Source organism: Perkinsus marinus (assembly GCF_000006405.1).
Source record: "Perkinsus marinus ATCC 50983 genomic scaffold scf_1104296973856, whole genome shotgun sequence".
NCBI classification, from domain to species: Eukaryota; Perkinsozoa; order Perkinsida; family Perkinsidae; genus Perkinsus; species Perkinsus marinus.
In genome coordinates this window covers 1,970-18,483 of record NW_003201290.1, presented here as the reverse complement: position 1 = coordinate 18,483, position 16,514 = coordinate 1,970, and the positions used below count along the sequence as shown (strand labels likewise).

The following is a 16,514-nucleotide window of genomic DNA, read 5'->3' as shown; positions in this document are numbered from 1 at the left end:
GGAATCTTCTGCACATGCAGTATCAGAGCTTCTTACCAAAATTGACGATCTCTCTCTCCGCCTCCTCCCTTGCAGCCATAACCCCTTCAAACTCCTCACGGTTGAGTGTAAGGATCGGCTTATGCCTGTCACCCTGTGTCACCATAAGGACCGTCGACCGCTTCCTGATGCATACCTCTTAGTCAGCCCATAAACATGAGGAGTAGCTCTGATACTCACCTCCCACACGTATGCCGTGAGTTGTAGACAAACAGTTTCCTATTCAATTCAGAAGGCAACTGCAAATCCCCGGCTCTATTTCCCGGTGGCCAATGCTCTTCGGGATCTACCCAAGAAATTTCCGCGAGCGATATCAAGCTTCTAGGGTTATCACCTTCCCCTCGTAGCCTTTCAGTGTTCTCCAGAGGTTTTGCCTTCTTGAATATAAAGGTTCGCTTTTTCTCGAAACAAAACGATCGCCGAACCGACATCGCCCAGTACGTAGGCGTACAAACTTTGGGAAAGAGGGCACCCCTGACACGCCGTAACAGTAAGGCCATAGAGTGAAAGGAAACCTAAGGACCGCAGAGGGCGGGTGGGCACCATTCCCACAACTGAGCAATACTCTCTTCGATCATGGATAAGAAAGAAGTGGAATAAGCTACAGCCAGCCAGGTATGCATGGTACATGCTTTCACCCCACACCATCACCGTCGAAGTAGCCTGCTCATAGCGACATCTAAAGAATCTTGTATGAGGGCACACTCCTCTATCCTAGGAGACTGCCGCCAAGGCTCTACGTCTGGTCCGAGCCCTATTCCGTCACTTTGAACGCTGCTTCCTATTGGAGATCCCCTAAGAGCCTGTTCTTGTGGTCCAGCGTGACCCCTACAATTACGGTCCCATTAACCTAGCCTCGACTACAACTCCCTACCTTGGCCAAGCAAGGAGTGAGTCCTCACTCATTCTGCTCTCCTCTACCCCACCACCACTAGCTAGCTCTTCACGAGGCGTCCCCTCAAGAGAAGTGACCAACGGCAATCCCTGGAGTCTCGTCTCGGCCCGATGTGTCCGCAGTCGTTGCCATAGAGGAAGGTTATCGGCTTCCTTCAGTGGAGATTCTAATAACTGCTCATTCCCTATCATCTCGTCGGCTGCCACATCACTTATGTCTCCATCACCATCTGCGACCACCTCAGGCGACGTACGGCCGCCCATACACGTACCTATTGGCCGGGGCCCCACACTGAATTTACATCGCCATTGATTCGGGCTCCTCCTCTCCAGATCCCCGAGGATCCTTTCAACAACTGGTCTGAGTTTCACTCTCGTCCTGATGCCCTTCAGCGAGAGCGACTACGAGAATCACAACCAGGTCGATAGAGAGGCCCCCTTCCCTACCTGTGGTTTTATAACACTTCCGCTATAGTAGCTAGAAGGTTCAGAGTCCGAGCCCGACGACCATGCCGCATCTAGGTCCGACCGCTGGGCATACGAGTAACTGCCAATAGCACGTCCTGATAATCACTCAGCACAAGCCCTTACCTATGGGGAGTACTCCAGCCCAACGATCTCGTGCCGGGCCCCGTGGGGATGTTCATCACACGATGTGGTCTGTACTTGTTGGGTACAGGAGGCAGGCTCAGAGTACTATACTTGCCACATGATGGTGCTTGGGCCGACGACGAATACGATGCTGGAGATACCAAGGGCCCACCACCCTAACACCCAAACACCAACGAGCTGAGACTCTAATGGTAGATTATTACCCTCCCCCCTTTGGAAACAGCAATTACTGGCAAAGACTCCTTTCCAGCTGAGAGTGATGACTGCCTCTGCCTACTGTTGGCAGTCATCTTTCCAAGCATTCGCTCCAAAGCACGATTCTTCGATTGGAAACCACGATTTTCAGCTCGCAGCCTCGCCACCTCGGCTCGCATGAGGTCGAGAGTCCTGACTGGTTCTTGTGGATCAGTACACCTCTAGAATTTGGACAGCGTCCCGAGTACACATATTCGTCACTCGCCCCAATGATCGATTATTATAATACATTCTAAAACGGTTCTTATGTTTACAACACGTAATATTCCAGGTTTCAGATTCCTATTCGTCGAGTTTGCGGTATTACAAGATTTTCTCGTATTAGACTGTCAAAATCGAACGCCGACTCACTTCTGTCTTTCCGAGTTGAGCTCCGCATCCGCAGGAGTATTCGCCGCTCTCAATCCATACATCAACCGCAATGGTACATTTGATATACTCATCGCCTTCAGTGCATATTGGAGCACGTGCACCGTCTCTGCGTGGTTCTTCTGGGCCTACTACAAAGAATCTCGAAAGCCGGGGCGACCCCATAGGCTTTAAATATTACATACCGGGCTCACTGTACATATGATCATCGCAAGACCCCTGCCACCAAGGGAGTCCGCCAATATTTGTGTTAGTTTGCTGTCCCTATACGGTACATGAATTCCAGCTGCTGCGGCAATGGGATCCGACGCAGGCCTGTCTCGACTAATTGACGAACCCTCCAACACTGAGATCACCAGCCTCACAAACTCTCTCTACTGGGAGCTCAACACTCTCACACTGTGCTTGTTGAGCCAGAGTGTTGATGACCTTCCCCAGCGCGAGGAGGCTCTTATTAATCGATTGCGTTTCCTTTCTATGCTGAGTCTCTGTTCCTGACCATCTTACAGTTCGCATCAGCACTAGAGTTGACTTCCCACGTGACTCTTTGAGCCTCTCTGATCCAGCAAGATCGGCAAAAGTGAGCTTCCCACCGTTAGACAAGAATATTGAAAATATACAATGCGATCTGCAACATGCAATCGGTGGTTGGTATAGAGGCGTTTACTCCCGATAATACCTCGAGCTGTATCTGTTCACTTCATGACCATACACCTGCCTATTCGCCGTCCCATCAGCTAAGAGTTTCACAATGTCTGTAGCACTCTCACATTCTACTTTCCGCAGGCCCGACACATAGAAAGAGTTCCGCTCAGTACCTAATTCCGTATGAACTACTCCACGACCAGCCCGCGTCCAACGTCCTCGACTAGGTCAGACCTTCCCAGAGGTCCTACATCGAACACGGAGCTGGTTTGGATGGCGATGCGATGCTGATCGGTTATCCTTATTGCCACCAATAGGGGATACAAGAAGATCATTGAGCCTCTCATTATACAACTCCAGGAAAGAGGCACGGACTGTTACATCACGACCTGTGAGATATCATGTCACGTAGCGACCGTCTCTCTGTTCATTACCAAGCTCTTTGATCAGCCGGAAGAGATCCCTGGCACAGTGGTGTATAAGCCCTCCCATATCACCACTAGCACACTGAATGCACATCTATTCAATCAACATAGTCCCACCTCGAGGGATCGCCTATCATGGTGTACGTCTTCCCACTACCAGTCTGACCATAGGCCATTACAGCCGCCTTGAAGCCCTCTAGTACTGCATGCAGCATATCACGGACTCCACACCTCTCGAACACCTAACATCACGTAGTACAACTCCTCCCTTGGGGGATATCTACCTCTTTCTGTGTCGTATCCGGTCCAAGACAAGAATGGAATCGTATCAATTCCGGGGGGTAGGTCCCATCCATGCAGGGCTGCCGAACCGCCAGCTGGGTACCCACCCTACATTAACCACTACAAATACGTTCAAATATAGTACTACTCATTTTCGCCGTCCCCAGTTCCAGTAACCACTTCCACACAGGGCAAGCATCCGGCTCCGAGTTCAGCTGGGAGTAGAGGCCTCACTCGCACGCATGTACGGACAGCTACCACTCCTATGGACATCCAGCCATCAAAGTTGGGAACCGAAGCTAATCGACTCTCGATGTATATGAGCACATCACAACGCAAGACAATATAGCTACAAGAAATAACAGGATGCATGTTCACAGGAGATCGAGTAGATCTTCCTCTTCCTCACCGCTAACTGCACTATTACTACCACCGATAGCTTCCTCCAAATCATCTTCGAGATCCTTAAGGGCACCTCTGTAGGACCTACGAGAATAAACCAACTCTGCAAAGCTACCAGAACTGTTCTATCTCCATCACTCAGTTGCCACAGCAGCTGTGATAGTCTCCGGTTCCTCATGCACCTCATCATCAGCTGCCTCGACGTTATCCATAGGAGTAGCATCATCAACATCCTCGAACAACCTCAGAGTGAACCTCTGTCCTTCCCCTCCCTCTGATGGTGGCGCAATAAGATTGGCCAATACCGAAAGCTCAGTCTCAGCCACTTTCGAGACAACCTAAGACCTCCTAACTGCCGACCAACCACATACTGTTACCTACATTCGGCTGAGGGACGAGCACCCGAGTTCGCTGCTGGACGACCCTCTCCTTATCCCTGTAGCGAACAATCGACCAACTCGCTACGTGAGGGGTCCGTACTGCGCTTCTTTGCTCAGAAGAACATCGTCTTTTGCTGAATAGGTGTTGACGCCAAGCCGAAACCATTCTTTATCATCATCCCATTGGACTCGATCCACAGCTAGTGAGGATCTAATTCCAATGAAAAGAGACCTGCTCGCCAGTGCCCGAATATATGTTCGCTTTCCTCAGCTGAGCTTAGGAGTTTTCTCACTAATTATAGACGTTTACATACTCAAATATAGGTGTACAGGAAGCGATAAGAATTTCCCAGAATTTCCTCAGAATTGTCCCCAACACATGTGGTTCTCATACTGCTGCCAGCCTCCCGCCCACGCAACAAATACCTCCAATTCTCATTTCCGCTGATATCCAACTTATCTACCCTCACTACTCTACCATCGTGATACTCCTTCATCGTCCCTGCGCCACCGTACCATCTCTCTGTCAACTCAATACACTTGCCTGGTCTATCGAATCCATAGGCTAAAACTCTGCCATCGTTATTGACCCGTATAGACGCATTAGCTTCTTGCAGACTTTCTTGTAAGAAACCTGATACCTTCACCTGACAGGAGCTAAGCCCTAGACTGCGACCGTCGTTTCTATCGTCCAGCACTATACCCTTCTGTGGTTAACATTCTGAAGCACGGTCTGCCGTAGGGTATTAAAGTCACTGGCATGCAACTTGTCGTAAGTATATGTATTCGTGACCATTTATCGTTACGCACACATCTCTACCTACTCTTGAGGCACATTGTAGCATGATCTATGCGTTGCAGAGCCTGACAAACAAGCACCGTACCAATCCAATATTTGCCACTGACACTACTTCAGAGTCGTCCTTCACAAAACGTATAATACCATCAATATGGTTCATCGTCACCATGATCATCTCCTCCGACCGCCCACAGTGTACTGTCTGAGGGTCTCCAATTCACCAGGAGCACATTGTCCTCCGATAATCACAAATTATGACTTGCAGTTTTAATCCCATAGACACTAAGTCGAAGAGCTTATCCATGCTTAGTGTGTTCAACCTCATTATAGAACTGTGCACTAGCCGTTCCAGTAGTTGTCGCAGTGATCGCATCGAATACCTACAGAAATTACATCACCGAACATGTATTCAATCTCACATCTGCTGAGGGACGAACATCTCCTTTATGAAGGATCTAAACGAAAATTCTCTGCTATCAACCTGGTTCTCGTATCCGAACACCGCTACTTCTCGAACATAGATCGTATCACATCATTCAAGACCCGGTGCTTCTTAGCTGAAGAGATGTTCTGAGCCTCCAGACGCTGATTCAGAATATATCTAAGTGAATTAAACGCTCCAAATCGTGTATTCGAATTCCAACGTCTATCGATTGAACAAGACTTAACAAGTAACGATGCCTTTCAAGTTGAATTTTCAAACTCACACAACCTGACAACGGAGCAAGGCCCTATAACATCTAGCGAACCGTCAACAACGAGAGTAAGCTAGCCCATGTTACATCATTTCACCTCCCATATTGATGACGACCAACGGCATGGTCAACAAGTGGCCAATGACCATTCTCGAGCGGATACCGATCAGGTGTGATTGATGACTGGATGACCCAAACACTCAACCATCAACTCCAACTCAAGCCATACATCCAAACATACTGCCTCACTTGAGGCGTGGACCACTGCGCTTGAATGAACGTATGATTGCCGCGAACTCTTCAACAGCCACTCCACCTCGGATCAAACCAGAGAGATACCAGGTAGGCCAGTTATCACACTAGACTTGATTACTCAACGCTAGTCCGGCCATAAGTCTACATCTTTCCAACGCCTATTTGGAGCGGCGGGCGAGGTAGAATTGAAGGCTCTCGTTTAGTAACTTCGATTTTTATCGAGGGGAATTGAAGAACTCCACTTTGGATACAATTGGAACTTCAATTTCAAAATTTCAGTGAAAATAGTTTCAAACCTAGCAACTTCAATTTAGCCACATTCTTAGCAAAAAATACCAGAGTCATGGCCATTATAAAGGCCACTACAGGGCCCACGACAGGAACTTCTTCTTCCGAGCCCGAGGCTCAGGCCCTGAGCTATCATATTCGATTGAACAAGAGAGCATTAGGCTGTCCTGAACGCAAGGCTTCAATCTGGAGTCTCGAAGTCTTTCTTGGTGAGTTGGGACGTATGTGTCCGATTTGAAGTTCCTAAATTGGAAATTGTTTTCACTTTAGTTTTGAAATCGAAGTTACAGAGTCTGGAACGAGAAATCAGGATCATCGCGATGACATATGAATATTCGACCTGATTAGTCATTAAAACTACTACAGTAGTCTGAGACTAGTGGCAGACTGATTGGCAATCTCGCGTCGCCCCACTTGGAAATCCAGCCTCCGTTGAATGGCGCCTCGGTTCTCCAATCCAACACTCTCGAGTCGGAGGGGCTTTTACGTGTCGAGCGCTGCCAGGGCCTTAACTAACTTGAAATACTCTGAATCAGAGTCTCTGATTCAGTGCCGAAAACTCTGAATCAGCCATTGAGTATAGATTTGAATCTTGAATCGTGACTAGAAATCAGGAATCGGATTCAGCGGCTGATTAAAATCAAGGATCAAGGATCTTGCTCATGATTACGAAATCTTACTCTGTCTCAAGTACTCTACTCAGAAATCTCGACGCTTTCTCCTAAGCAAAGAATCTGAATCAGTTCTCTCGAATCAATGTGTGAGTTGAATCATGAGTCAGGATCAGAGCGTGAGTTGAATCATGGATTCAGATTCATGAATCAGTATCCGCATACTGCCCCTGGCCTCAGCGCGCTGTGCACAACGGCGGTGATCACTGACCACAGGTGTAGGTAAATTCCCAGTTAGTGTAGGTAAACGTTGCGCGTAGTGACTGGGATCACTTTTAACTTTCCCTGAAATCCTAGAACGAACCGTACGACAAGCACGTTCCTTAATCTTCACAATGTTCCCAACTGGGTTCCGTTGACCCGAATGATCAACGACTCTATTCGAACTCTTGCCACTACGAGTCAATACCATCGTGACTAGTAAACACAATGCCTAACTCGTATACAATACCGTAAACTAATCCCTGACTAAGATACCGTTCAGACGAAGCTTAGCCACTAGCGAATGATATACCTCAAATCACAGTAAATCACTCTGAGCCTGGGCTCAGGTCCAACGTAAGCAAACGAACGTCGTTGCGAACGCCTAACCCTAGGGTTCACGCACCCTTGGGAACAGCACGCATGCACAAATCTGTGACGCGAATCATCAAGGCTAGCACAATAGACAGCAGACAGTAAATACCGTAAAAGAAAGTACAGTAAATACCGTAAAACAAGGCGACCCCATCAACCGATAAGAGTTAACAGGTCTCCGTGCCTTGCGCTGACGCGCACATTGCCCGCGTGAAATTACCCAATTTCAACTATTGGCGACTTCAATCCAACTCGGAAAAATATACCATATACATACCTTTGGCAACAGTTAAGTACAGACAATATCATATTGACATTACGTATCAACCGTATTGCCGAAATAGAAATAATCAAATACCTTACAATCATCATCTTTATTCATCACTACTGCTACTTGAAGAACTAGAAGAGCTTGAAGAACCTTCATCTTTAGACCCTTTAGACTTCTTCTTCTTCGACTTTTTCTTCTTACCCTTCTCTGAAGACTTTACTTCAACCGAACCTCCTTCATAAGTGGACTTCATGACATCACTCAAAAATACACTCTTAGAACAGCTGGAACCACCTTGTGCTTCTTTATCATTAGTAACAATAGCCGGAGATTCCCATACAGGTTGGGGAAGACCCTTACTCTCGGACTGAGGAGTCTCATACCAGTTACCCTTGTACTTAGAAGCCGAACCGGTAGTATTATACCATCCTCCACTCCACTTAGAGGAAGAACCATACCAGTTTTTGTCCCACTTAGAGGAAGAACCATCATTACCAGTCACCTCCACCTGGGGGGTTGTAACCTTAGCATCATTACTAGTAATAGTAGCGACAGTAGCTTCATCAACCACCCTAGTAGGTTCTTTAGTAGCAGAATCAACATAACCATTCTTAGGATCTCTAGCGATTTGCTGAAGCGTCTCATCATGGTCACCCCTAGTCTCCCACGGAATAGCCATAGCTGAACCATCCATAGGATAGGCCTCTTCTTCTCCATCACGAACACGGCAGAACCTTGTCTCAGCAACTGTGAGAGCCCTATAGAAACACTTATCATCAGGACCTTCCGTCTCAATATAGAACATCTCAGACTCATACCTTTTCCAAGCTTGCTGAGCAATAGTATCAAAAGTATGACCTTCCAAGCGGTTCACCATACAATAGTTCTTAACCGACTTGAAATATATGTGTAAAGTCCTATAAAAGAGAACCTTATACATAGTCAATATCCTCAAGGCCGTAAAATACAATGAGTGGGTAACCATACGATAACACCTTTCCTCCGCCAGTGCCGAATCCTCAGCAGGAATCTTAAGGGGGAGGAGGATAGGATAATTCTCAGTATTCTCCCACTGAGACGTAACGTCCAACATCATCTTGACGCAAATAAACCGTAACAGAGAACCCACGGTAAGAATGGAACAGGGATGCCATATTCCAGCCTTTTCGAGTACCTCAACCGTTAGTTCTTGACCAGGCTTAGCATCCAAAAAGACTGTCTCTCCAGTAACTATAAAAAGCCTTAACTCTGGGGAGAGAGACGTCCATACTTCAGGGACGAAAGTACTTCCCTTAACGAGAGTCAGATGCATAACCTCTTGCTCGAACTGGTTGAACATACCTCGCCTTATCAAAGGTGTAACGGCGAAAGACAGACCGCCACTAGTAAGCCGAGGACCTTTAACCTTAGAGTCATTGTAACAACCCTGCTTAACTTCACGGGAGTACTCGTAGCGAACAATAGGACCCTTAAACGTAACCGTCTTCGTCAGTTTGGCAAAGTCGACGTTAGCCTTCCAAACGAAGTCCCTTATCTCTTCAATAACAGGGTTAGACCCTTCACCAGGCGCATCTATCTTAATACCAGAAGCCATACAGTGAACAGCAAAGTCCATACCCTTCTTCTTGGTTTCCTCGACCATTTTGGACACAAGCTCGGCCTCTGCATAGTAGTCAACGTCGTCGATCATGGCCAAGACATCTTCTGGCTTCAAAATACGACCTTCTGAAACCACTTCAACCACCTTAGTAATAGCCTTGTCCAAATTGTCAACCATAGGAAAGTGTGAAAACCCGTGAGTATAACTCGGCAATAACAATACTGCAAAAAGAATGCAGTATAGAACAACAGCGATATTATCCCCTAACGTTTATACGAGTGGATAATTACCTCACGGAACAGTAGAGCAATAACAACAGATGTTGCAAGCATCTTTAAACCGTAATGGGCGAAACGGTCGAGCCGTTTCAAGCATCCTCTCAACACCGAAACGGTTCTAAATGCTCTAACCATTTCACACACCACCAATGGAATATAGGCTATACAATAAAGGCTAGCTCGATCCTTAAGACTCAATAATTGTCCTTAAGGAGCACCGTCTCACTTAGGAACCAACGATCTCGCGACCGTCATTACGAAACCTCAAGAGATCAAGATTGCAAGAAGTGCGCAACTAGGCGCTCACACTATAACAGAGTGTGGTCTAGATCCAAGACAATAGAGTGCAATAATCATAACTAATACCGCAGCATCATTACTGCCGTATAGTCCAATAAGAAGCAGTAAACATTAGTCAGGGTTAGCCATAACAACAATAGTCAAAGAACATAGTCGCTACAATACGGTAATTGTAAGTTATATAATGGAGCCATGGCCCCAACGTCGATGTCTTCCAGTAGTTGCAACACCTCCTTACTCCTTCTGCGAGTCCAGTGACGACTGTCCGGGCTCACATAAATAAGAGAATCTAATTCGGCGTGAACCAAATCAATATCCTCTACCCTCTTAACCGTGATGCAACCGTTAAATAGCTCAACCTTCATCGGTTGAAGGAGAACCTTATCTTCATAACCTTCTTCCTCGCGCTCGAGAACTATAGCCATCCCCACATAATCTTCTCCAACAGTAATCACAACAGAATTCTTAGGTGGCTTAACTCTTAGAAATTTACCAAAGCGTAACCCTTCAGCAAAGCCTAAGCGTTCTCTAAGCAAGGAGACATCGACTATCCTTCTCTCTTCAATATCATCCTCCTCAGAAGAGTCCATAGACGCTTCCTCAGATGATATATCCGGGTTGACATTGGGTGGTAATTGGACATCCTCGTCGTACTCCACCAACCCCAATGGCTCGACTCCCGGAGGCAAAAAGTTCCCTCGGGACAATCCCAATCCTTCAGCCTCTTCGGCCTTCTTAGCTAACCTCTTCAACTCTGTTTCAGCCCTAGCCTTACTCACGAGTTCACCATCATCATCACCCTCCTGGAGCTTCATCTCTTTGAGAGTCCCATCAGCATCTAGATAAACTCTAACGCCTCTGTTGAGATACTCATAGATAACTCCTTGTAAGGCAGCGGCATGAACAACATTCTTAAGAGCGAAAGACTCTGGCTTCCCATATTCCTCGGGAACTATAACCTTAGAATCGTCCACCTCGTCAATGTCGACTCCTCCTAACCCCGGAAAGATTATTCCAGGTGTCACGTCCACCACAGAGCTTCCCTTAAGACCCGTAACCGTATGAGGCCCGGACCATATAGTGTCCAAATGATGCCCAATGCGGTGTTGTGGACTCTTCGATGTAAATACAATATCAAACAGCTTGGGACTGTAGACACGATCGTTGTTCTTGGCCATCCTCTCCAAATTCCTTTCTTGTCGAATCCTCCATAAATCTAGATACTCGTACAATCGAACCTCCGCATCCTTCCGAACTTCCCTCAACAATGGGAGGCCATCTCGCATGAACTTGATGGTGTCCGTATCAGTGTACTTCATCTTTAGAGCGTCCCAATCAATTTCTTCACTGCACTCCCCTCTCTCGCCAGGAACCCTAATACCGTAAGTAAAATGGAGTTCCGCGGGGGAGAGATTTGCCCACAACCTTGGAGTCATATTGTAGGCTCTTACTGCCATAAGGTAGTCCGCAATATAGGAATTAGCGTCCTCAGATCTAGCACTAGCTCTGATAGCCTTAGTAACTTCGACGAAATCCTTATGCGGTCGTTCCCAAAAGCTTAGGAACTGAGCATACCCCGGCAGGGTGTAGTATTTAACGCCATGTCTAGCCAAGACAACCTTAACATCCTTCCGCACAAAGTGAACCCTATCATTGTCCGTCAACAGCACCTTGGGGGAACCATGCTCACAAAAAATGGAGTGGAACCCTGCAGCAATAGTCTTCGGACGGGAATCACGTAGCGGTCGAGCACAGGTAAACCCCGACACATGGTCGTGTACCAGCAACATGTAGTGGTCGACATCACCGTCTTCCGGTGAACACTTACCATAGGGACCAGCTAGGTCGGCACCGACTACTTGCCACAATCCTGTAGTAATCAACCCTTGTACATGGGTAGTAACATAGTCGATCTTCCTCGCCGCTCTAGCTTTAAGACAAGAGACACATGAACCAATGGTTATCTTGACCAATCTCTTCAGTCCTTTACACCAGTACTTCAACGTCAATTTACCATACACCTTAGGGGCACCTAGATGACCGTAGATGTAGTGGTATATGGCCGACAAAATCCGTACAACGCTAGCAGCGTAACCCGTCTCGCCTAGGTAAAGTACCCCTTTACCATACTGGCGCTTAGAGTCATCCGAACTGCTGGGTCTCCGGTGTAGTAAACCATCGGTATCCACATAGCATATCCTTCCTAGTCTTGCTAGGATATTCGCCTTCAATCCCAACTGTGACCTCGATACTTCACCCTTCAAATACAGTCGGAACTGACCCAATTCGCTATCTACTTCTTGACACCTTCGAACACATCGGGCTACTATTTCTTCAAACCCTTCATCATTTAACAATCCTTCATCATACCGACCATCAGGGGAGACATACCTCATTAATCCCGTTAACTCTTCTGCTTGATCATCATTCAATCCTTGCACAGAGGGTAAATCGATACCATCAACAGTCAGAGCCATCACTCCGATGAATGCATCTTCATCAACCCCCTTTTCTTCACCAATCGTCTCTCGATAGTCATAAATCACTTTCGAAGAATCCATAGCAGCCAACACATCATTCGCCTTGATACTTCTTCCAAAATCCAACCTGGCCCTAGTAATCGAATCCGCGAAATTTAACTCCGAAGGGATGTGCTTTACGACACAATCCAGCTCCTCACACATACTCCGTATTTCGACCAATCTCCTTCTCTCTGGAGCAGGTAACCTTTTGTCATTAGCCGCCCTCCTTAGCCTATAAATCGTAATTTCGCTATCGCACAGTAAAACCATCGGTCGGGCCTTATGATCAGGCGAAAGGTACAACAATGGTGCCTGATATGGCCTTAAGAAGGTTTGAACCGGCAAATGGCTCGACACCGAACGAATATACTTCAGACCTTGATGCACGCCGACTAACTCCTTCCTTGGTATAGACCATAAGGCTTGTGCCGCAGGAAAAATACCTCCTTTTGCCATAAGCCTTACTGATGCATACTCACCATAAGCTCGCACATCTATACCCCACGCATCTGTCGACGCGTCCGTCGAAACTATAAGCGAATTGTTAGCCAAATCCACAAACCTTTTGGTCCCGATACAGCACGACAATCGATGTGCTTCTTGAGCCCAATGTTTCAACCTTGTGGTCAAAGTCGCGTCAATCACGTTGGCCCAGTCCTTATAGACCTTGCTAATTGCATGCCATAAGAACCTTCCTTGCATGTCCAACTCTAACAATAACCCCATAGGGTCATAGAGTGAAGACAACACTGCCAACGCCTGTCGCTTGGTCACTCTATCCTTCGGCATAGTCCCCGTAAATACACAATGTAAATCATCTCTCTCTAAAGCCAACAGGTAACCCAACATATGACCACTCTTCGCTTCTCCGGTGCGGGAATCGAAATCATCGGATGCCACCAAATCCTTAGCTGGATCCGTATACAATCCATGCCCCTGGAATATATAGCTGACGAATTGCTTACATTGCTTCGCCTCTTCCATTGTATCTCCACCAAAGAACAGGTCATCTACGAATTTCTGGAATAACATCTTGCTGGGGATAGCAGGACCACCCATCACATAATCCAACCCACTCTTCGAATAATAAAGCATGGCCTTAGCTAATTTTTCCTTATCCAGCTCCTTCGCATCAACCAGCCCTTCACTATGTGGTGGTAAGCACTCAACTATACCTTCAATTTCTTTAATGACATCATATGTCGAAGCCTCCAACATATTGGGAGCCATAGTACTCCCAAACGATATGCGTTCCCACAATACCGTGTATTCCCCTATACAAGTATAAGAGGTATAGGGTAAATCAACCATAGATGTGACCATTTGGCAAAATGCCTTAGACACATCCGAACCAATCAAATGGCGAAAACTCCTTATATGCAGTAACACTCCCAACAAATCATTTTGAGCTTTCCCGCCTTTATAGCAATATTTATCAAGCTCCCGGAAATCCAATACGATCCGACACGGCGTCGTCACATGGTTATCGCGAAAGACCGTATGTGATGGAGTGAAATGCTTTGGTAGCATCACTACCGTCCCTTGCAATGCACTCCCTTCCGTCAATAACTCCCATATCGCCTGGCATTCCGTAGCCGTCGGAAGCTTCTCGTAATTATCCTCCTTATTATTTTTAACAATGCCGCAAAATCCTCTTGTAACATATTGGTTCAGCGCTTTCTCAAACGCTTCTCTTTGAACCTTATTCAATCGCTCCACAGAATGCGCTCCTCTCTTTGCAGCATATCTATAATTCATATCTGGTCGTTCCTCCCCCATCCATGGCGTAGATATCATCACTCTTCCTAACACAGCCTTATCGTCCCGTAACCACCTTCTTTCTAATACTTCCCAAGGGGGCTTATTATCGACCATATCTTCCGACTCCCTCTCTTCTTGTCGTTGCCCGCGTTGCTCTTTATCATTTGTGGGGGGGGTACCGTCAACATTGATCCGACCATCCTTAATCGAGTCATAATCCGAGGGTTGCTCTCCCTCGCCACCAGAAAATCCCTCAAGTGAATACACTTCTTTTGATTCTCTACTCACTCCATCTCTCAAATTCTCAATATACCATGGGGAGTCTGGCCGCAAGAAATCCTCTAACTCCACGAACTCATCCTTACTCGATCTATCTTCATTCTCCTTCAACAATCTATTAACCTTATAGACCTGGTATTGGATCGTTAGGTTCTTGTTAGAGAATGGGCTTGATGTAACCCTCTTATTCGGAAGATATAAAACCTTGTCATCAAAGTGAACTTTCCTTCGTCTATAAGACCCTCCGACTTTCGGATAATTCTTTAGTCCCGTCTGGACCTGTACACCTTCTGGAGTTAAACTAATGGATGTATTCAACTTCGCCAAGGTTGAACACCCTAATAAGACGGGTACCGACATTGTATCCTCCGTTACAATAAACCACTCCGTAACCGCTTTACTTGCCGTGGCTACCGTAAGTTGCACCTTTCCCAGAATCGTCATCGCCGCTCCATCTGCCACGCTGACTTTCGGTACTGATTGCGAATCCACCGTCGCATTCGGAACATATTCCCTCAGCGTTGATATAGTCACCAGCGAGGCTTCAGCTCCCGTATCGAATAGTGCCGATACCGGTTTGCCCTCCAAAATGACTTCTCCAATCACCATCGGAACATAATCCACATTAGTAGACGTCACTCTATAGTTTTCCACTTCTTTAATAGTTTCACCATCCAAATCACCCCTCTCTTCTATAGTTCCGACCATATGCACCTTTGCATTTGGAGTTACTCTGCCTCTCGCAGTCGGTGTACCAACTCCTTGCGAACCATCCTTTATATTGGTTCTGCATGTATAAGCCAAATGCCCTGGGAATTTGCATCTTTTGCAGATAACCTTTTCCATCTTCACCTTACACTTATCCAACGTGTGAGATGGGCTCCCACACCTAATGCATCGATTCTCCATATCTGCAGGCTCCGTAGCCAAACAACTACTCGCGGAATGTCCTTTTTTCAAGCATCGATAACATCTAATACCCGCTGTATCCCGGCCTATCGCTAGGATTGCCTTCTCCGAATAACAGCTCTCCCTATCGGATATACCATTCGACCCAATAGAGTTAACTGATTCTTCTCTGACCCTACTAGATGATCGGCTCCTATATCGTATTCGTTCCCTATCGGACCGTTCTCCATCTCCCAACATCTTAGATATCTGGTACATCCTCTGAGCCCGATTCATCACTCGCTTCTTCAAAGCTTTGAATGACACCTTAGGGTCCGAAACGTAGTCATCCAATTTCCCTCGTAACTCCTTATCATCTAAACCCATATACAATTTCCATTTCAGAGTGTACTCTAGGGTAGGAGACCCTAGGTAGTATAACTCCGAAGATAACCTCTCCAACCGCTTGATGAAGAAATATACAGAATCTTTCCCTTGTCGACAGTTTTCAAACGCCTTCAGCGACCTCTGTAATTTCTCATCCGTATCATAAAGTCTTCTGACTCTCTTATAAACCTTAGCCAGATGCTTCGCATATGAGTTATGGCAACGATAGGGTGTCTTTTGCCTATCCACGACTGTATCCCAGCAGTCGCTCTCGGTATGTTGTTTCAACCATAAATATTGCACAACCTCAGGATGCCCTTCTGTTTTCCGTTCCATCTCAGCCAACCACATGGTGCCAGACCTTCGATCCTCGTTACCTCGGAAACGATAATCCGGCTTTAATTTGAGAGCGGTTTGTTGAGCACTATCGAACTCCTTAATAGCGATGGGGTCCCTACATCTCGTCGCTCCACAACCGTCACAGCTTCTCCTTTGCCTATGCAACCTTCGCATCGGACGATAATGAGACCCTCTCGTCAACTTATACCTCATATCACTCTGTGAGCTCGAATTTGCCACGGACGAACTTTCGCTGCTACTTTCGTACCGTTTCCGTGCCCTATCCCGCCGGCTAGAATCCG

The 16,514-nt window shown here is 46.7% G+C and overlaps 6 protein-coding genes across 6 annotated transcripts; all 6 read right to left on the bottom strand.

The window, feature by feature from the left end:
- Window positions 1-22: 22 nt before the first annotated feature.
- Window positions 23-617, bottom strand: Pmar_PMAR027222 (hypothetical protein; the record flags this gene model as incomplete). Its single annotated transcript, XM_002765975.1, has 4 exons — window positions 23-164; window positions 220-325; window positions 465-554; window positions 605-617. 4 exons carry the CDS (start codon window positions 615-617, stop codon window positions 23-25), a joined length of 351 nt encoding a protein of 116 aa, XP_002766021.1.
- Window positions 618-1,629: 1,012 nt separating this feature from the next.
- On the bottom strand, window positions 1,630-3,794 carry Pmar_PMAR027221 (kinesin heavy chain, putative; the record flags this gene model as incomplete). Its single annotated transcript, XM_002765974.1, has 12 exons — window positions 1,630-1,700; window positions 1,823-1,932; window positions 2,152-2,297; window positions 2,355-2,455; window positions 2,568-2,663; window positions 2,709-2,797; window positions 2,849-2,987; window positions 3,066-3,203; window positions 3,249-3,313; window positions 3,357-3,481; window positions 3,524-3,629; window positions 3,670-3,794. The coding sequence occupies 12 exons, from the start codon at window positions 3,792-3,794 to the stop codon at window positions 1,630-1,632; spliced, it is 1,311 nt and encodes a 436-aa protein (XP_002766020.1).
- Window positions 3,795-3,895: 101 nt separating this feature from the next.
- On the bottom strand, window positions 3,896-5,262 carry Pmar_PMAR027220 (hypothetical protein; the record flags this gene model as incomplete). Its single annotated transcript, XM_002765973.1, has 5 exons — window positions 3,896-4,007; window positions 4,062-4,261; window positions 4,305-4,359; window positions 4,820-4,950; window positions 5,188-5,262. 5 exons carry the CDS (start codon window positions 5,260-5,262, stop codon window positions 3,896-3,898), a joined length of 573 nt encoding a protein of 190 aa, XP_002766019.1.
- A 255-nt stretch (window positions 5,263-5,517) lies between these two features.
- Pmar_PMAR027219 (hypothetical protein) lies at window positions 5,518-5,946 on the bottom strand (the record flags this gene model as incomplete). Its single annotated transcript, XM_002765972.1, has 3 exons — window positions 5,518-5,557; window positions 5,611-5,703; window positions 5,885-5,946. The coding sequence occupies 3 exons, from the start codon at window positions 5,944-5,946 to the stop codon at window positions 5,518-5,520; spliced, it is 195 nt and encodes a 64-aa protein (XP_002766018.1).
- A 2,015-nt stretch (window positions 5,947-7,961) lies between these two features.
- On the bottom strand, window positions 7,962-9,635 carry Pmar_PMAR027218 (hypothetical protein; the record flags this gene model as incomplete). The annotated part of the gene is made up of 1 exon (XM_002765971.1): window positions 7,962-9,635. One exon carries the CDS (start codon window positions 9,633-9,635, stop codon window positions 7,962-7,964), a length of 1,674 nt encoding a protein of 557 aa, XP_002766017.1.
- Window positions 9,636-10,147: 512 nt separating this feature from the next.
- Pmar_PMAR027217 (gag/pol/env polyprotein, putative) lies at window positions 10,148-16,250 on the bottom strand (the record flags this gene model as incomplete). The annotated part of the gene is made up of 3 exons (XM_002765970.1): window positions 10,148-10,192; window positions 10,360-14,936; window positions 15,000-16,250. Coding segments are annotated over 3 exons (5,873 nt in total), but the record flags the coding sequence as incomplete, so codon positions are not given.
- Between the last annotated feature and the right edge of the window lie 264 nt (window positions 16,251-16,514).